General features: G+C 36.8%; 1 protein-coding gene and 1 long non-coding RNA gene across 2 annotated transcripts in view; one reads left to right on the top strand and one right to left on the bottom strand.

The window, feature by feature from the left end:
- The window catches only part of LOC141375560 (uncharacterized), a 137,787-nt gene that overhangs the window by 105,762 nt on the left and 12,025 nt on the right, over positions 1-20,000 (top strand). The gene's annotated exons all lie outside the window — the stretch shown is intronic.
- snx2 (sorting nexin 2) overlaps positions 1-20,000 on the bottom strand; it is a gene marked incomplete at its 5' end in the record, with an annotated part of 45,324 nt that overhangs the window by 18,927 nt on the left and 6,397 nt on the right. Inside the window, 6 exon segments of the mRNA NM_001037698.1 lie at positions 2,787-2,862; positions 4,129-4,207; positions 4,377-4,518; positions 4,871-4,914; positions 5,305-5,374; positions 7,557-7,699. Coding sequence (NP_001032787.1) covers positions 2,787-2,862; positions 4,129-4,207; positions 4,377-4,518; positions 4,871-4,914; positions 5,305-5,374; positions 7,557-7,699 — 554 coding nt within the window.

Here is a 20,000-nt window from a genome sequence, read left to right as displayed (position 1 = left end):
GCTGCTCTATTGGATTGAGCTCTGGTGACTGTGGAGGCCATTTGAGTACAGTGAACTCATCGTCATGTTCAGCAGTCTGAGATGATTGAGCTTTATGACATGCTGCGTTATCCTGCTGGAAGTAGCATCAGAAGATGGAGACACTGTGCTCATAAAGGGATGGACATGGTCAGCAGCAATACTCAGGTAGGCTGTGGCGTTGATGCTCAATTGGTACTAATGGACCCAAAGAAAATCTCCCCCACACCATTACACCACCACCACCAGCCTGAACCGCTGATACAAGGCAGGATGATCCATGCTTTCATGTTGTTGAACCGAGCATCCGAATGTGTGAGCAGAAATGGAGACTCATCAGAGCAGCAACGTTTCTCCAATCTTCTATTGTCCAGTTTTGGTGAGTCTGTGTGAATTGTAGCCTCAGTTTCCTGTTCTTAGCTGACAGGAGCGGCACCCGGTGTGCTCTTCTGCTGCTGTAGCCCATCCGCCTCAAGGTTGGCCGTGTTGTGTGTTCAGAGATGCTCTTCTGCAGAGCTCGGTTGTAGCGAGTGCTTATTTGAGTTACTGTTGCCTTTCTATCAGCTGGAACCAGTCTGGCCATTCTCCTCTGACCTCTGACCTCATCAACAAGGCATTTGCGTCCACAGAACTGCCGCTCACTGGAGATTTCCTCTTTGTCGGAGCATTCTCTGTAAACCCTAGAGATGGTTGTGCGTGAAAATCCCAGTAGATCAACAGTGTCTGAAATACACCAACAACCATGCCACGTTCAAAGTCTCTTAAATCCCCTTTCTTCCCCATTCTGATGCTCAGTCTGAACTGCAGCAGATCGTCTTGATCATGTCTACATGCCTAAATGCAGTGAGCTGCTGCAATGTGATTGGCTGATTAGACATTTGCGTTAACGAGCAGATGGACTGGTGTACCTAATAAAGTGGCCAGTGAGTGTATATTGAATATAATTTTTCTCTATTTGTAAAGAATTGATAATGTGATATGGATTGTGGTGATTCTGCAGTGGGAGTGCATCTCCATAGAATCTAATAAACAACATAAATTCCCCCGACACATTTTTGCTGTGGTCTGTGCTATTTGCAGTGTTTCTATATTTGCATGTGTTGTTTGTATTTTCATGCATAACTAAATCTATAAATACAATCAAGAAAAAGATTTTAAAAAATAAAGAAGATAAACAAAGTGTTTTATCGTTTCCTGAGTCACACTAACAGTGTTCAGGTACAGTAATTAAATAATAAAAACAATTCAATAAACGTAATCTTCGGAAAATTTTTAAAATCATTATACAATTCCCGGCATCAAAATCATGCGCAAATGATAAATCATAAACTCAACATTGCATATGCTCCAATGTCTCTATTGCCAATAATCACATAGCGATTTTGATGCTGAAACGGTATATTGTGCAGCTCTAACAAACACACACACGCATACACAGCCACGCACGCACACACGGAATGAAGTCAGAATTAAGTGAATTTTTCCTTAAAACAGATTAAATAATCAGACAATGGTGTAAATAATAAAATATTTTATCAAACTGAAAACGAGATTATTTCTCTTTCCCCCTTTGTCATCTATCTATCTCTATCTGTATATTTAATTTCATTTAAATTATTCACCCTCTTGTAAATTTGAATATTTTCCAATAGTATATTATATTATATTATATTATATTATATTATATTATATTATATTATATTATATTATATTATATTATATTATGTGTTTGTTAATAGAAAAATAAAGGACTGTAAAATAAAATAAAATAAAATAAAATAAAATAAAATAAAATAAAATGAGTTTATTATTGTACAAATTCAGGACCGGATAATTATATATTATCTTATATTATGCTATGTTATGTTATGTTATGTTATGTTATGTTATATTATATTATATTATATTATATTATATTATATTATATTATATTATATTATATTTTATTTTACTATATTATTTTATATTGTATTATATTATATTTTATTATATTATTATATATTACATTATATTATATTATATTATATTATTTTATAATACTAAATTATATTATATTATATAATATTAAATAAAGGACTGTAAAATAAAATAAAGAGTTTATTATTGTACAAATTCAGGACCGGATAATTATATTATATTATTTTATATTATATTATTTCATATTATATTATATTATATTATATTATATTATATTATATTATATTATATTATGTTATATTATATTATTATATAATACTAAATTGTATCATATTATATGATATTATATTATATAATACTATATTATATTATATTATATTATATTATTTTATTTTATATTAATTATATTATATTTTATTATATTATATAATACTATATTATATTATATTATATTATATTATATTATATTATATTATATTATATTATATTATATTATTATATAATACTAAATTGTATTATATTATATTATATTATATTATATTATATTATATTATATTATATTATATTATATTATATTATATTATATTATATTATATTATATGTGTTTGTTAATAGAAAAATAAAGGACTGTTAAATAAAGACAAGTAGTAAGAATAGTGTTGTTTTTAGAAATAATGAGTCAAAGTGAAGTGAGCTTGTCATTAAAACAAGCAGAATAATCTGACAATAAAGAAAGAGGAATAATCTTATGTAAAGAAGATAAACGTGTTTATTCTGCTTCTCATATTGTCAGAATATTATTTGCTTATTACTTGCATGAGTAGTAAGAGTGTGTTCTCAGTGTGTTGTACCTCTGAGCTCTCCAGGAACTGCAGGACGTCTGGATCTTTGAGCAGCGCCGGGTGTTTGACCGTCCTCATCAGATACCTGAAACACAGATTTTAGTATTATTAGTGTCAGCTTCAGTTCTGGATCAGACGTCCAGCGCTGACCTTCACCTCCATCAACACACACATAAAAAGGGCAGAGAAATGTCAGCGCCGTGCTTTCCTCTAATGTTTATTCGATTCATCAGTTGCTGCAAAACCTCCTGAGCTCACACATTAGTGTTTATCTAATATCTGTTGCTTAACCTTTAATCCACAGACGAGAAGAACACCAGTGAACTTTAACACACACACACACACCGCTCAAATACAGGAAAAAACACAAACACAGCTCTCAAATAATGGAGAGAAAACACACACACACACACAAACACCCTCAAATACTTGAGAGAAAACACACACACTCACTCTCGAATACTGGAGATAACACACACACCCTCAAATACTGGAGAGAGAACACACACACTCACTCTCAAATACTGGAGATAACACACACACACCCTGAAATACTGGAGAAAACGCACACACACACTGGTGTAACCCGTATATACTGGTAAGAGACAGACAACCACCCACCCACACACCCACACCCACACACACCCACCCACACACCCACACCCACACACACACACACACACACACACACACACACACACACACACACACACACACACACACACACCCACACCCACACCCACACACACACTCCGCTGGAGATTTTTGTTGTTATTGTTTAATAATTTTACTTTATTGTTGTTATTTATTTTTGTAATTAATTATTGTTTATTAATTATTTTAATAATTGTTCAATGAAATGTCAATTCAATTAGTTAATTACAATATTGATTAATTATTAAAATGTTTAATATTTATGTATAAATATTGTGAAATAACTTTTCAATGCAGATTTATTTTAAATTATGTTAGATATTAATTATTAAATATTAGAGAAGACAGATGAACTGTGCATGGAGACTTCTGTTATTATTAATTTTTTTATTATTATTCTGTAAATAACTTCAATTATTGCTTTAATTATTAATTGATTACTGTTTATTATTTGAATTGATCAATAAAATATAAATTACATTGTTTAATTACAGTATTTATTAATTAATTAAATACTGAATATGCATATATAAACAGTTTAAAGTAACTTTTCAAAGCAGATTTATAATATTCTTTTAAATAAAGATATGAATATATTGTAATCATTTTTATATTACTTTTGTAACAGATTTTAATCATTAATTAATGAATGTTTATTAATTATCTGCACATGTATGTAGTGAGTAGTGTGAAGCACCTCTCCAGAGCTGATCTTCTCTTCTCCACAAACTCCACCGACGACAGGTCCTCTTTCCCCACTTTCACCTTCGTCATGCCTGTAACACACACACACACACACACACACACACACACACACACACACACACACACACACACACACACACACACACACACACACACACACACACACACACACACACACACACAGGTGTAGAGAAAGATCTTCAATACACACACACACCCTTGATCATTCTTCTGACGTACCCACAATGCTCTTCTCCGGCGCAGGAGGCACGATGAGGCCGACATGCAGATATTTGGAGGCCAGTTTACTGTGCAGACCCAGAAAATCACTGAAGCGCCTCCTCACACACACCTCTGACCTGCTGAACACCGACAGACACGACTGCGCACACACACACACACACACACACACACACACTCATTTATATACACAGAAAGAGAGAGAGCTACACACACACACAAAGTGAGTCATATACTCTCACAAAGAAAGTGTCTCTCTCACACACACACACACACACACACACACACACACACACACACACACACACACACACACACACACACACACACAGGTCACATTTAAAATTTTAACATTTAAACACACACAGAAAGTCACACACAATCAAAGAAACAAATTACACACATACAGAAACAAAGAGATGCACACAACACAGAATCACACACACACACAAACACACAAACACACACACAGCAGATTCAGGTGAATTGCTCACCTTGGTCGTCACTTTATACACCATGTATGCATTCATGCCGTCACCTGTTGAAAACACACACACACACACACACACACACACGTCTTTACACTGAAGTGAACTTCTTACACAGACTGAAACACACACACACACACACTCTTACAGTGAAGATGTAAGAAGCAGTCTCATAAATGTACAACAGTGTGTAAATCTGATTCTGAGTTTATCAGTTTTCATGCAAACACTCATCATACACACACATCATATACACACACACACACACACTCATCATACACACTCATCATACACACACACACACACACCTGCAGCTCAACATCTGAAAAGACCTATTGATTAGCAGTGGGGATCTGCAACTCACACAAACACACACACACACACACACACACACACCACACAGCTCAAACTTGTCATACACACACTTCATAAACACTCACCCACTTTCTCCGGGTCCGAGACGGAGATCTGGATGTCGAGTGTGTCTCTGCTCTCCTGCTCATCTTCATCCTGAGGGGGAGAAGGAGAGAGAGAGGGAGAGAGTCTGTGTGAGTGTGCGAGATCTCAGAGTCTGTTTGATGAGTGCACATTTGTATCTCAGTCATACATGTGTGTGTGTGTGTGTGTGTGTGTGTGTGTGTATCTGTGTATATATGTGCACATGTGTGCAGTGCATGTGTCTGTAGTGTGTATGTGTACATATGTGTGTATTTGGATGGATGGACGGACGGACAGATGATGAATGGATGGATGGATGGAACGATGGATGGATAGATGGATGAACGGACGGACGGACGGAACGATGGACAGAACGATGGATGGATGGATGGACAGAAAGATGGATGGACGGACGGATGGAATGATGGATGGACGGATGGATGGACGGAACGATGGACGGATGGATGGACAGAACGATGGACGGATGGATGGACAGAACGATGGATGGATGGATGGACAGAACGATGGATAGATGGATGGATGGACGGACAGACAGAACGATGGATGGATGGATGGAACGATGGATAGATAGATAGATGGATGGAACGATGGATGGCTGGATGGATGGACGGATGGACGGAACGATGGATAGCTGGATGGTTGGACGGAACGATGGATGGATGGATGGACGGATGGACGGATGGATGGACGTAACGAGGGATGGATGTATGGATGGATGGACGGAACGATGGATGATAGATGGATGAAAGGAAGGACGGACGGACGGAACGATGGACAGAACGATGGATGGATGGAAGGATGGATTGATGGAAGGATGGATTGATGCATGGACGGAAGAATGGATGGATGGAACGATGGATGGATGAATAGATGGAACAATGGATGGATGGAACGATGGATGGAACAATGGATGGATAGAACAATGGATGGATGGATGGATAAATGGACGGATGGACGGATAGAACGATGGATGGATGGATGGACGGATGGAACGATGGATGGAACGATGGATAGAACAATGGATGGATGGATGGATAGAACAATGGATGGATGAATGGATGGAACGACAGATGGATGGATGGAACGATGGATGGATAGAACAATGGATGAATGGATGAATGGATGGATGGATGAATGGATGAATGGATGGATAGAACAATGGATGGATGGATGGATGGAAGGATAGAACAATGGATGGAACGATGGGTGGATGGATGGAGTGATGGATGGATAGAACAATGGATGGATGGATGGATGGATGGAACGATAGATGGATGGATGGAACGATGGCTGGATGGAACGATGGATGGATGGAACGATGGATGGATGGAACGATGGATGGATGGATGGATGGAACGATGGCTGGATGGAATGATGGATGGATTGATGGATGGATGGAACAATGAATGGATGGATGGATGGATGGATGGATGGATGGATGGATGGATGGAACGATGGATGGAACGATGGACGGATGGATGGAACGATGGATGGATGGAACGATGGATGGATGGAACGATGGATGGATGGATGGATGGAACGATGGCTGGATGGAATGATGGATGGATTGATGGATGGATGGAACAATGAATGGATGGATGGATGGATGGATGGATGGATGGAACGATGGATGGAACGATGGATGGAACGATGGACGGATGGATGGAACGATGGACAGATGGATGGATGGATGGATGAAACAATGGATGGATGGATGGATAGATAGATGGATAGAACAATGGCTGGATGGAACGATGAATGAATGGATGGATGGATGGATGGATGGATGGATGAATGGAACTATGGACGGATGGATGGATGGATGGATGGAACAATGGATGGACGGATGAATGGATGAAACAATGGATGGATGGATGGTTGGATATAGATATACATATATACAGAGGTTGGACAATGTGTTGTAGGTGCTCTGTCTGCATGTGCTCCTCCTGCTGTTCACTCTTCAGGTGTTTTGGAGGAGTGAGTCAGGGCAGGTTTTCCTCCAGCAGCATCAGTAGTGACCTGAACACTATTCTGATGAAGAACAGCTCAGAATCCCTCTGGCCGCTGTGCAGGACTCCTGTCTGTCATTCCCAACACCAGCTGATGCTGGACTGAGGAGGAGCTACACCAGACTGACCAACTACTGCGCTCTAACAGCAGGCCTTTCATTGTCCAACCGCTGTATGTGTGTTTATGACAGTGTGTGTTTGTGTGTGTGTGTGTTTGTGACCTCCTCAGGTGAGCGGTCGAAGGCCCCCAGCTCTACTCTGCTCCCGATGCTGACGGGTGTGACAGGTGTGATGGCAGGCGATGGGCCGTCAGAGAGGATCGGCTGACGCTCTGGACTGTCCAGAGAAACTTCTTCTGTGGCTTCTGAGGACACAAACAAACACACATGCGCGCACACTCAAACACAAATAAATATTCCACACATACATTACAGCTCCATATCATTAAAGTTCCACATTTTAATTTTGGAATTTATTTTTAATCTATTTAAATTGAAAATAGCAATAAAACAAAATAATACTCGTCAATATTTATCATATATTTTCATTATTATTATTATCAGATAAAAGGTTTATTCTACTCAGTTGAGCTCAAATCTTTTTAAAATGTGGCATTTCCGTTATGCGATCCTCCAAAAACAGGTGGATGGAAACACAGCTCCTGATAAATTCAAGGAGTCAGAGTGAGTTATTCCTCCGACACCACAGCTAAAGTGTGCAGTCCAGCTATTCTGCATTATTTCTGAAAACAAGACTACACGTTTTGCTCGTCTACAAAATGCTTCTTGGTTTCGGAGTTTGTGGATACTAGCCGTGTTTCCACTATTGTGCCTGAAGCAAGCGTGCCAGGGCCAGTTGCATTTCCACTGTCACTTCCGGAGCCTGATCAGGCCAAAGCAGGGCTTCCTCGGGGCTAGCGGTTGGCCTTTTTCAGTCTGCCGAATACCTTGGGCCAAAGAGGGCCAGCTGGGGCTTGGGGGTGGAGTGAAAGGAGAGGTGGACTTTATGTGTAAATCTGATAAAGATCTATCTTTATCCGAGTCTGGTAAAGATGGGTGATGTGGAGCTGCACAATTAATCTCGATTCAACCCGCAAGACGATCTTAATCCAGCATTTCCACGATTCTGTCAATCATATTTTCAAGTTCTGGAGAGAAGTAAAGGCGGCTACACGAGTGATTTCATTGTTTCACAAACGTTGCTCAGTGACCCTGACACCTCCAAATGATGTTGAATGAGTCACATACTGTATTTATAAGCTATAATTCACCTAAAAATGTCATTTTTGTCTAAATATAATGATGTTTTCGCGATCGGGAAATCACACATGACGAGCTGCTGACCGTGAGCTGTTATCACAGAGAGGGCGCGCGCGCGTCTACTTTAGTGAACAGGACCTGCATATGTTGCTAGTAACAGGTAATACAGCTGTAAATAATATTCAGTTTGTGGCACAGAGTGATCGTTTGGGAGCCGCTCGCGAAGTATGAACAAGCACTTAGCAGTGAAAATGAAACCGAAAGTGTGCACTTCATTTAAATGATCATATCGCATTTTAGAGTTATGATTACGGCAAGCATTTGATCTGTGTTTTCTTTCATAGTGAACCCACAGTAGTGCATGAAAATAAATGTTTACAGTGTCAGTATAACTACTCAAGCCTATATATTGCTGAATATAATCTGATAACGGCAAATGTCTGATTTTACCAGTGAATAAATGTCTCTAATATGACAGATTGCAAGCATATATCTCAAACATCATAATTCAACTTCAGAATTATTATAAGTAGAATAGAATTATTTATAGAAACCAGTAGACCTACACATAATATTATTATCGACGTTGTGCCATATGTTTGTTTTTACCATACCTTTATTTTACATCTACAGAATCGTGAGAGAATTGTGATCTTTATTTCGAGCATTTCTCTTCGAGCATTCGCGATTCTCATTTTAGCCAGAATCGTGCAGCTCTAGCATGATGCCATTACACTAGTTTTCCAATCGCGCACAAGTACATGCGGCAAAACAAACAAATAAATAAATAAGGGAAAGAAAACAGATAGCTGGTCAGTTTAGGATATTCCATAAACACCTTATAGGCGAGGGGTCTTTTCTGCTTATGATCGCCCTTATGTTTTGCTTTTAAATGTAAGACTGTTGCAGAAAATAATAAAGAAGTTTTCATTTATAATTGACATTTCTTTGCTGCGTCCTCCTCGATGTTTCAGTAACGCATAATAATCTTCACACCATATTAACAACACAGCGGAGCAGCCAGTAACAGCTGTTGAGAGTGTTTGTCAAGTTTAAATGGTGTGTTTGTGCATGAAACATGCACGTTTATATGCATGTGCGTGTGTGAGACCAGGCGAAATAGCGCTCGCTTGATGTTGTGAGCGGCTGGGTTTCTTTCTTTCTTTATTTTGGAGATAATACAAAATATGAACACAACTGAAAGACATAAAACTCTACAAATGACGTGTCCACTTCTGTATGCTCAACACAATAGTGTCATATCTAGATTATATAGCCTGAGCTATATTAAATTCATTTAAAGAGTTACAAATATCAGATATAATAAAATCACATTAAATAAATAAACCAGTGTAAAACAAACACAAGCTAGAGCACTGTGGGTATATGCACTCTCAGAAATAAAGGTATGTGAGCTGTCACTGGGGTGGCACCTTTTCAAAAGGTACACATTTGTACTTAAAGAGTCCATATTGGAACCTCAAAAATATATATCAGTACCTACAAATTTTAGGAGGAACACTTTTGTACTTTTTACATACTAATATGTACCATTGAGGTATTAACATGGACAACACTTTTAGGTACAAATGTGTACCTTTTGAAAAGGCAGCACCCCAGTGACAGCTCACATGCCTTTATTTCTGAGAGTGCACAATACATAAATTAAACTGTTTTAAGCCATTTTAAACAAAAGACCTCTGAAAAAAAAGGTTTTAGATATCTAATAAAAACAAACAACAGAGGAGTTAAGAATTATTATTAATAAAGTATTTGGAGATGATGATGATGATATTAATCAAATCCTGCAAGCAGAGCATCAGAAAGCTCCTTCTGTTGTGTCATCAGTCCTGCAGCGCTGCTTTACAAACGCATTGGGGGAAACTGCACACAAACATGCGTTCTGTGTCCTCAAACAAGTGTTTCTGTGTTTATATGAGGTGGTCAAATTGAACACTGTAATGTTAAATGTAGAGCTCTATTAGTGGATATCTGCTAGGAGCAGTGATGTATAGCCTGTATATTACCTGCTGTAATGTCCTGAAACACGTTCTGAGGTGGATTTTATACTCTTTAAAGTGTGAAGTTAATATATATATTCAAAGTGTATGTATATAATCTGCTTGTAGACTTGCATACCATTAGAAGAATTACCATATCACAAGAACTGGATAAGTTATATAGTTACCAGGTTTGGGTCAGGGGTTAACCTAGGTGGAAATTGAGGTCAGGGGTTAACCTAGGTGGAATTTGTGTAATATATGGAGAACAAAGGAAAACAACGGATGTAAAAGGGTATTTAAATAAGCCAAGAACAGGAGTGAGGCAGAATTTTTCAGACAGAGATGCTACTGGGGGTCTCCTGAAAGTTCTCCTTTGTTGTCAACAATAAAGTATATTCTTCTGATATTCATAACCTCCAGACTGAGTTTGATTTAGTAAGAGAAAAACCAAGAAAACCACCACATTTGGCGTCCCTCTGGGTGGGCTGGAAAGGAGCAGGACTGGTGTTACTGTGCATGCTGGACTGGAGAGAAAACACAAATATGTGGCCACAATAAAAAACGGTAAGCGTTTTTATGCTTATTAGTTTGTGTTTTTTCTGCCAGGACCTGCTTGTACAGGTAAATACACTTGAACTGTTTCTCCAGCTTTAAAGAATTAAAAGTAAATGTAAAAAAGATATTAAAGAAAAAAGGGGTTTTGAATAACAGAAGAAAAAGAGTAATTTGCATGCAAATGATCTGTGTTTTCCTAAGAGGGCCTTGATGGATAGGATAAACATTAACTAGTAACTGTTACTCAGATTTGGGAAATTATTAATGATATAAGATATGCATAGAGCATTTATAAGTTTTAAGAGAGAGTCTTTAATGTGTGGTGACAGTTAAGAGATTAAAGCAGAGTAAGGTATGCAAATGATCTGTGTTTTCCTAAGTGGGCCTTGATGGATAGGATAAACATTAACTAGTGACTGTTACCCAGATTTGGGAAATTAATAATGATGTAAGAAATGCATAGAGCATTTATAAGTTTTAAGAGAGAGTCCTTAATGTGTGGTAACAGTTAAGAGATTAAAGCAGATTAAAGTAGAGAGATGCGCGCTAAGACCTACGATACCGCTTTGTTTGAGGAGATAAACAAAGGGCTGCATGGGTAGGCGAAAGCCTGTGGTTACCGCTCTAAGGTTAGAGGGCTGCTCGGACAGGTCACTCAAGAGGAGTGTAGTGTAGAGTATTTATTTAATTGAAGTGTTTGTGTATTTGCTGCTTCAGATTGTGGCAAAATAGTCCACATTGGTGGGCAGAGAAGACTGCCTTCCTCCTCCTTGAATGGAATGAGGATGGGGGGATGCAGCTCCTGTTACACTGAGTGGAGAAGAGGAGTGAATGAGAAGAGGAAAAGTAATAAGATTAGAAGTGTGAATGCGTTTAAAAGTATGTTTTCAATAAGGAGTAGGTTAAAATAATGATTATAGTATATTATAATATAAAAGGAGGGCTGCATATGTGTGGTGTGATTTAAAGAACAATAGGAATAGTGATTGATGCAGTTTAAGAGAAGAGATTATGATAGAAAGAAAGGAGTCTCCTAAATTAAAACTAATGGAACATGTGCATTTAAAAAACACAGAGTAAAAAGCAGAAGAATAAACATTTTTCTGAAATTATCTTTGTGTTTTAAGTTTGAATATGTTAAAAAAAAAGAACAATAGGCAGAGTGAACTGAAATTCTTTACATAGCAATAGGTGAAAGACAGTCTGCTCCAGGATGGGGGTAAGGGAGAGATTTATGGTGTCCATGTGTGAACAATAAATAGATTATGTCTAGTTACAGCACTAGGGAAACAGAGAAGAGGAGAGTAGAAGAGAGGAGATCAAAGTATAGATAAAATAATGACATAGACTTTAACATAATTTGGATAGAATATAAGTTATTAATGAATAGATAAATTATAAAGTAGTATAGTAAGATAAATTAAATGAGGAAAAACTAATAATAGAGTTATATTATATAGAAAAGAGTTTGAAACTTTACAAGTGAAAAAGAATAAATGAAGCCATAGTGATCAATATATATAGAGATAAAGGAAGTATGGAGTAAAAGAATGTATTAATAAACAAATAGATTTACTAAATAAATATGAATGAATAACATATAAGTTATGTCTTTGATTGAGAATAAAATAGAAAAAAAAAATAAGTCCACTGTTTCATAGATAAAATTAGATGTTTAAAAAATACTTACAATATAGGCACATTGAACAGATAAGATAAAAAGTAAAAAAGCAGCAACAATTTGAAGAAATAATTGACTTCAGAGAATTTGTTTGTATTTAAGGGCAATAAAAATGTCTTTCTCAAAGTCAGCTATGTCATTTATTTGTAGTAAAGTACAGTGATTCAGATGAAAATCATAGAAGCTAGGTAAATGTTAAAGAATGTGTTAGAGTGAGTTTAAAAGATTAATACATGTAAAAGTTTATGCAGTAAGAAGCTAAAATTGATAATTATGCATTGCACTTCAAAAATGTAAAATGCTTTTAGTAAATAAATATGTGAATTTAATTAATAATATTAACTTTGAGCTATAGCAGTAATGATTTTGAACAGTTATACCAGATATTGGGCCACCATAGTATTGTTGAATTAAATCAAGTAGGGAAAAACAGATATGGAAAAAAAAAGAAATGCAATACTAAAATACGTGACAGAGAAAATAAAAGATAAGATAATGACAAATGGCAAACAGAAGAAACATTTGATGCAAGCAGTGAGAAAATAGAAACTGAGTATAGAAAATGTTAGGGAAATTAAAATTTGATGTAAAAATGAGTGGCTAGTCAAGGAACAATAGCATAGATGAGGAGAAATGTAAAGTAAAGCATAATATGGAGCTAAAGAAATTATTTAGAAGAACACTAAAGAAATAGAAAATTAAACATTTAGATATGATAAAATGATTGTGAATTAGAGAAAAATAAACTGTTAAACCGTAAAGAGGAGAAAATAGATGAGAGGAGTCTTCATTTGATGAAAAAAAAAATGGGAAAGAAGGAAAGACTTTTATGAGCTAAATTCCATATATTACTTAAGAGGACATAGGGATGGACTTTGGGGGACTGTGGTCTCTTACCTACTAGACATCTCTGAGTGCACTAGCAAATGGAAAAGGTGTTTGAAAAACACAATGGACAAACTGTTGGCTGTGGACATTTGTGAAAGCAGTGAGGCAGGCACTGCATGCCCAGGAATTACTGAGGACTGGAAAGGCTACTTATGTTCAGAGACACTTAAAAGAGGCAAACAAGCTAACGATGAACTGATCAAAGAGAAAAAGCGCTCCACCAGAACTTTACATCAGCTCAACAAAAGAAAAGAAGCCAGCACTAAGAGAGAAGGGGGAAACACTGTGCCCTGATATGGACACCACAGAAATGACTGCACCAATCTATGAACCAGTTGTCTTCTCAGGGTGTGAGGAGGGGGAGTCTGGCAGTCCATCTCAAAGCAGTCGACCTATAGTCCAAATTGAGTACAATGTGACCACTCAGAGGGCAAAAATAAGAGCAAAAGTGTAGCTACCCATTCTTGTATCAAATCAGACTCCTATCAATATGATAAAAAGAAAAGTATCATGTAAACTGCAAGAAAAGTCTTAGATGATAATATACAATGAAACTTTAAATGTGTAAGGTTGAAATGATAAATTATGAAGAATGTTAAATTATTTTGGTTCATTTTCATAGGTTAAATCATAGAGATTATTGAACATAAGAGGATAAATTATAATGCATGGTGGTGATAAAAAAACATAATAAAAGACAGCTTTTGATAACTGGAAAAAAAAAATTAATAATTTGGGTTAGAAGTTGGAGTTAAGTATTTAGGTTAAAATTAGGGAAAACTTATTTTGAGTAAACTAAACCAAGATTTGAGAGAAAAAATTATGTCAGAGATTAAGACAGAAAAGTGATTTATACTTGAAGAGAATGAAAAAAAAAAAAGTGAAATGAATTCACAATACTGAATAGGTCAAAAAGTAACAATTTTAAAATTACTAAAAGAATATTTGAAAGAGAAAAGTGTTTAAAAACAGAAAACAGGTTGTTTTACATATCTGAAGAAATAATTAAAAGCAAAAAGGATTAACGACTAAAGGAGAAAAATCAGATCAGATAGAGAGGAACCTATAAAGAAATCCAGTGATTTTTCAGTCAACTTGTAGAAAATTACAACAAAAAGTTTATGAATAACCAGTTTGATGTGAGAACAGGAAGGAATTAGGAGCTGAAAATGCTGAAAAGTGAAAAATGTTAATTAATAGAAAATGCAAAATAAGAAATAGCTCAGAAATAAGAAATTACTTAGGTGTCAAGTTTTAATAATTATTATGAGTTCAGGACATTAAGGGAAAACAAAATTAGCCAGCATAGGGAGGATTAATTAAAATTAAACCAGATGCAGGTCTGTTATATGCTGGAATAGGCATTATTGAAACTTTTGAGAACATAGCAATAATAGAAACACTTAGATATGTTATGGCATTTCTAATTAAAGTCAATTTCAATTTGGTTGTGATTGTATAGGTGAAGAATAAAATGGATTCTATTTGAATTTGATTTGAATTTAATTTTTGATTATGACATTAGTCAAAGCAGACAAAAGTAGATGTTGTAAAATTTATGATTTAAGAACAGTCAGTGATAGAGAATTTCTTAGCAGAGGTTCCTAACACGCGCTGCACTTAAATTTGTTAGTTTGGATGCCAAATATGTTAAAGTAATTTATTTCTGTTCAGTTAATTATCAGAGGAGGGTAGACACTTGGTTACACTTAAAGTAAATAGGCTGTTATACATTCATTAGAATGCATAAAAGGATTTAGAATATTTCGAGATGGATATTGTAACGTGTAGGAGGACTTAGTTGTCTGCAGGTACATTTAGCTCAAGCTAAGTAAAAGACAGAAATAAATTTTTTAGGGATGATGGGTATAGTGTTAACAAGATTCTGTATCTATTCAAGATGCAATAATAACTGTTAAGCTGCTAAATAAGAAATTGATTTTGCTTTAAAGAAAATAAAGTAGCAGGTCTAACACTAGTATAGAGTCACAACCTTAATTAGATTATAGTACAAATAAACAACCTACTAGTCTTTATGAACATGTGTAGCATCAAAGGGAAGCAAAAAAAGATAGATAAGATTTTTGTAATAGGAAGTACAGATTGTTGATACAACAGCATTTCTAGATATTGGCATTTGAAATGTACATGGTTTGAATCAAGGGTGAAGTGGTAAGGAAAATTGGGCAGCAAGGATAATGATCTCATTTCTGAATGCAGTAATTATTGAATTGTTGTCCACATGTGACATTTTTGCAAAGTAGAATGTGAGTAGAGGAACAACAATAGATCTAATGGGTTATTCAAGAACTTGATAGTGGATGTTGTGATATAATAAAACTAGCTTAGGGCAAGAGATACAAACTTTTGGAAATAACAGTTGTGGTAAATGAGTGAAAGTAATTCCATCAGCAGAGCAGGGAAGAAGAAACAGTTACTATATTTATGACAAGAGAAGTAAGTCTCATATTTGGAATACCTTCAGAAATAAGTTTAATGTGTCTGCATTTATAAATAAATTAGAGTAAATAAAGTCAATTAAAGTAAATAAAGGTAATTAAGTAGATAATTAAGTAGATATATGATTCAGTGAATAGATAAGTAAATGTGTTGATAAAGTATTGGAAATAAAAAAAAATTGAGCAATCACACATAATTGTAAGGAATGATTGAAAGAGCTGAAGATGATCCTTCAAGGCCTAGTTTAACAAGATGTGTTAAAATAATATACTAGACTGGATTGATTTGTTACCTTTTGCATTAATGATTGCATGAAAACTGACAGAAACAAGCAACTAACATTGCATGAAGTACTATTGGGTCGACCCTTGCATGTAATCTCGTATTTAACCTTGTGGAATGTTTGGAGAATATTTATAATGCATTGGAAAGACGTTTGGTCTTTTATGAGGAAACTAACTGCCATGTGCAAAGCAATATCTGTACAGGAAACCAGAATGGACCAGAAGCAGAAGATTAATCCGGTGATCGAGTATATCTGAGGTTTTCTGGAGAAAGTGGAGTGAAATCAGGAGAAATGGACCTTATGCCAAGGTTGCCAAAGGGGATGCCATCAACTGGGTACCATCGGAGACACTGCACAAGGGTGCCAAAGGCAGTTCATCAGAACAGTTAAAAGAGTAATTCTGATTATATACCTGAGTGAGAAATACAGAAGGTGCCACAAATTCAAGTGATGATAATCACCACAACTTCAGGTTATAGACTCTCAACATAAAGTCTTTAGCAACACTTTTTAAGGCTAGAACGAAACAAAGAATGCTTGCAAGTATGTGCCAGATTTAGGGTCAAAAAGATGAACTAGTGCTAAAAATTTTTTATAGTTTAGATAAAGAAGAGGATGATGAAGAGGATCCATGCCTTGGGTGTTAAGTGCTAGTAACCTCTACCCCAAAACGGTGGCTCTCTACGATACGCAAAGTATCTGGGCTGAAGATCAACGTACTCTACGGATTATGTGTGTGGATGTTAGATTAGAATATTGTGTTGTGACCCTAGATTGGGAGATTGTGCATGTTTATTTTTTGTTTTAGTTTTATTCTTTACTGTATGTTAAATAATCATGACCCCCAGAAGCAAATAGATAACTAATTGTATGCTTAAAATACTACTTTTATGATGATATCAACAAAATAGAATCAAGTCTTTTACTGTGTCCTCGTCAAAACAGGACACAGAGGTTTGGCGTGATTCTATTCCAAAGTGCAATTACATGATTTGGTCATTTGTAATAATACTGTGACATATATTTGTCATTAGGTAGTATGGCTGAGGGCTAGATCATAGAGTTGCACTATGGGCCAAAAGCAAGACTATTAAGACTTAAAGTCTTAAGAGGAGGGATTATATGAGGTGGATTTTATACTCTTTAAAGTGTGAAGTTAATATATATATTCAAAGTGTATGTATATAATCTGCTTGTAGACTTGCATACCATTAGAAGAATTACCATATCACAAGAACTGGATAAGTTATATAGTTACCAGGTTTGGGTCAGGGGTTAACCTAGGTGGAAATTGAGGTCAGGGGTTAACCTAGGTGGAATTTGTGTAATATATGGAGAACAAAGGAAAACAACGGATGTAAAAGGGTATTTAAATAAGCCAAGAACAGGAGTGAGGCAGAATTTTTCAGACAGAGATGCTACTGGGGGTCTCCTGAAAGTTCTCCTTTGTTGTCAACAATAAAGTATATTCTTCTGATATTCATAACCTCCAGACTGAGTTAGTTCCTTTACTTAAGATCACTGAATAATCTGCAGCATCCTTACATTATTCTCTTAATAATGGGGAATCAGCTGTTCAGTGTCATTTAGCCTAGAGAATTTGTTATCTGTTCAGGTCTCTCTGGAGCATTTGGGCTGAATATTTGACAGTGTCTATCTAATCGAAGATGTTATATGAGCCAAATCACACGAGTAGCAGTGTGCTATGGCTGTATATCAGCACTGGTGGGAGGCGTGTGTTGGCACAAGGCCGCAGGTGTATAAACGCAATATCACACTGCTGCTCGTGTGATATTGTGTTTATACAACAGTTTGACGGCACAGTCTTGTACATAAAAAAGAAAATCAAACACAGAGAGTCTAAAACCGTTTTGTATGAGGCACTACTTTCTTCCGTCATTGATTCACATCTGCAGCTGACGTCAGAACAGCAGAAGCCGTTACTCATTCACCAACATCACTTTAGAGCTGGTGTTTGAAAGATTCTCTATAGCCAACACAATCTCACGGCAATTCGTAACTTTTTCATTTAGTGGCTAATTCGTATGAATTCGTACGATCTAATTCGTACAATTTAGTACGATTTGCTCATCCCCCAATGATGGTTGGGGTTAGGGGTGGGGTCAGGTGCCACGCCTCCTTTTTAAAATCGTACCATTTCGTACGACTGAACTCGTATGAATTCATACGAATTAGCCACTAAACTGGCAAAACGTAAAATACTTACGTTTTCTCGTGAGATCAGGCTGCTATAGCGTAATGTGAAGCAGCGCTTCTAGTGTGTGACCTACTTAAGGTGATGACAAAACAGCTGATTTTTCTCACATTTTAAGATTATTAGGCTGAACGTGACATGAAATGCCACCCGTCTACAGAGATTTCTCACCAGACTGCTGTTGTGTTTGCGATAAGAAGGGACAAGGCTGAATCCAGCTTCTTATTCACTGCTTCTTATTGACTATCTGGTCCACCTTAAAAACCACGAGGCTTTCGTTTTTCAGCTTTTTATCCGTGCTCGAGAACACACTGAGCAAGGGCTTATTATGCGGTTCTGGCGTCATCTTTTGGATAGACAACATCATCTGCCGTAAATGAGCTTTCTCAGAAATTGTAAATATTTTAAAATAGGCACTATTCTTACAAATAAACTGCATAGTTGCAATCTAAACAACTACATTCTCCACTAAAAAAAGCCTCAAAAGTACATTTTGCTGTCGAACAGCAGTAATATTTGTCAAACTGTAGCCTGCTTGTTGCTTGCTGTATGTGGGCGGAGTAATACACAGAGGTGAAGAGGCCTTGTGTGATGTTACTGGCAAAATATTGCACGGCTATCAGCCAATCAGATTCAAGAACCAGACAGAACTTTTGTATAAAATACTACACTTTATAGCGAGTTATTAGCGGAGCATTTGTGTGGTGTTATATTATGGATGGTGCGCTGGGTCCCTCCGCTAGTGGCGAGAGCACTTGATGCCAACAGTGGGTGGGCGAGTAAAGGAATATACTGAATGAAGCACTCAGGCCTGTGCGTATAGACATATACTGTGCGGCTCATCTGTGTGTGTCGGTTGTCTTCAGTTTAATAGTGTGGTGATGATGTGATGGTGTGCTTCATCTGCTGACTGAGTGGGCGGGGTGTGTGACGGTTGATTTGAGGGATGTTCTGGGGCGGGGTTTACCTGACACATGATTTTAGCCTCACTGCTCATGCTCCCAGGCTATTGGCCCGTCCTGATAGAAGCCCTGCTCACACTGGCCCCACAGTGGAAATGCTACTGATCACTATAGACTGAGAGTTCTCAGAGGGAGGGGCTTGGTGCAGACGTGTGTATATGACAGTATCTGCAGCTTCATTATGACCAAGGAGATGATAGTGGACATGAGGAAGGAAAGGAGAACTCATCAGCCACTGTTTATCCGCGAACTTGAAGTGGAAAGAGTGAGCAGTTTTAAATACCTGGGGGTCCACATCTGTGAGGACCTCACCTGGACACTGAACACCACCCAGCTGGTCAAGAAAGCACAACAGC

Source organism: Danio rerio, chromosome 8 (assembly GCF_052040795.2).
Source record: "Danio rerio strain M-AB ecotype USA chromosome 8, GRCz13ab, whole genome shotgun sequence".
Taxonomy (NCBI): Eukaryota; Metazoa; Chordata; class Actinopteri; order Cypriniformes; family Danionidae; genus Danio; species Danio rerio.
This window is presented reverse-complemented; position numbering and strand designations above follow the sequence as displayed.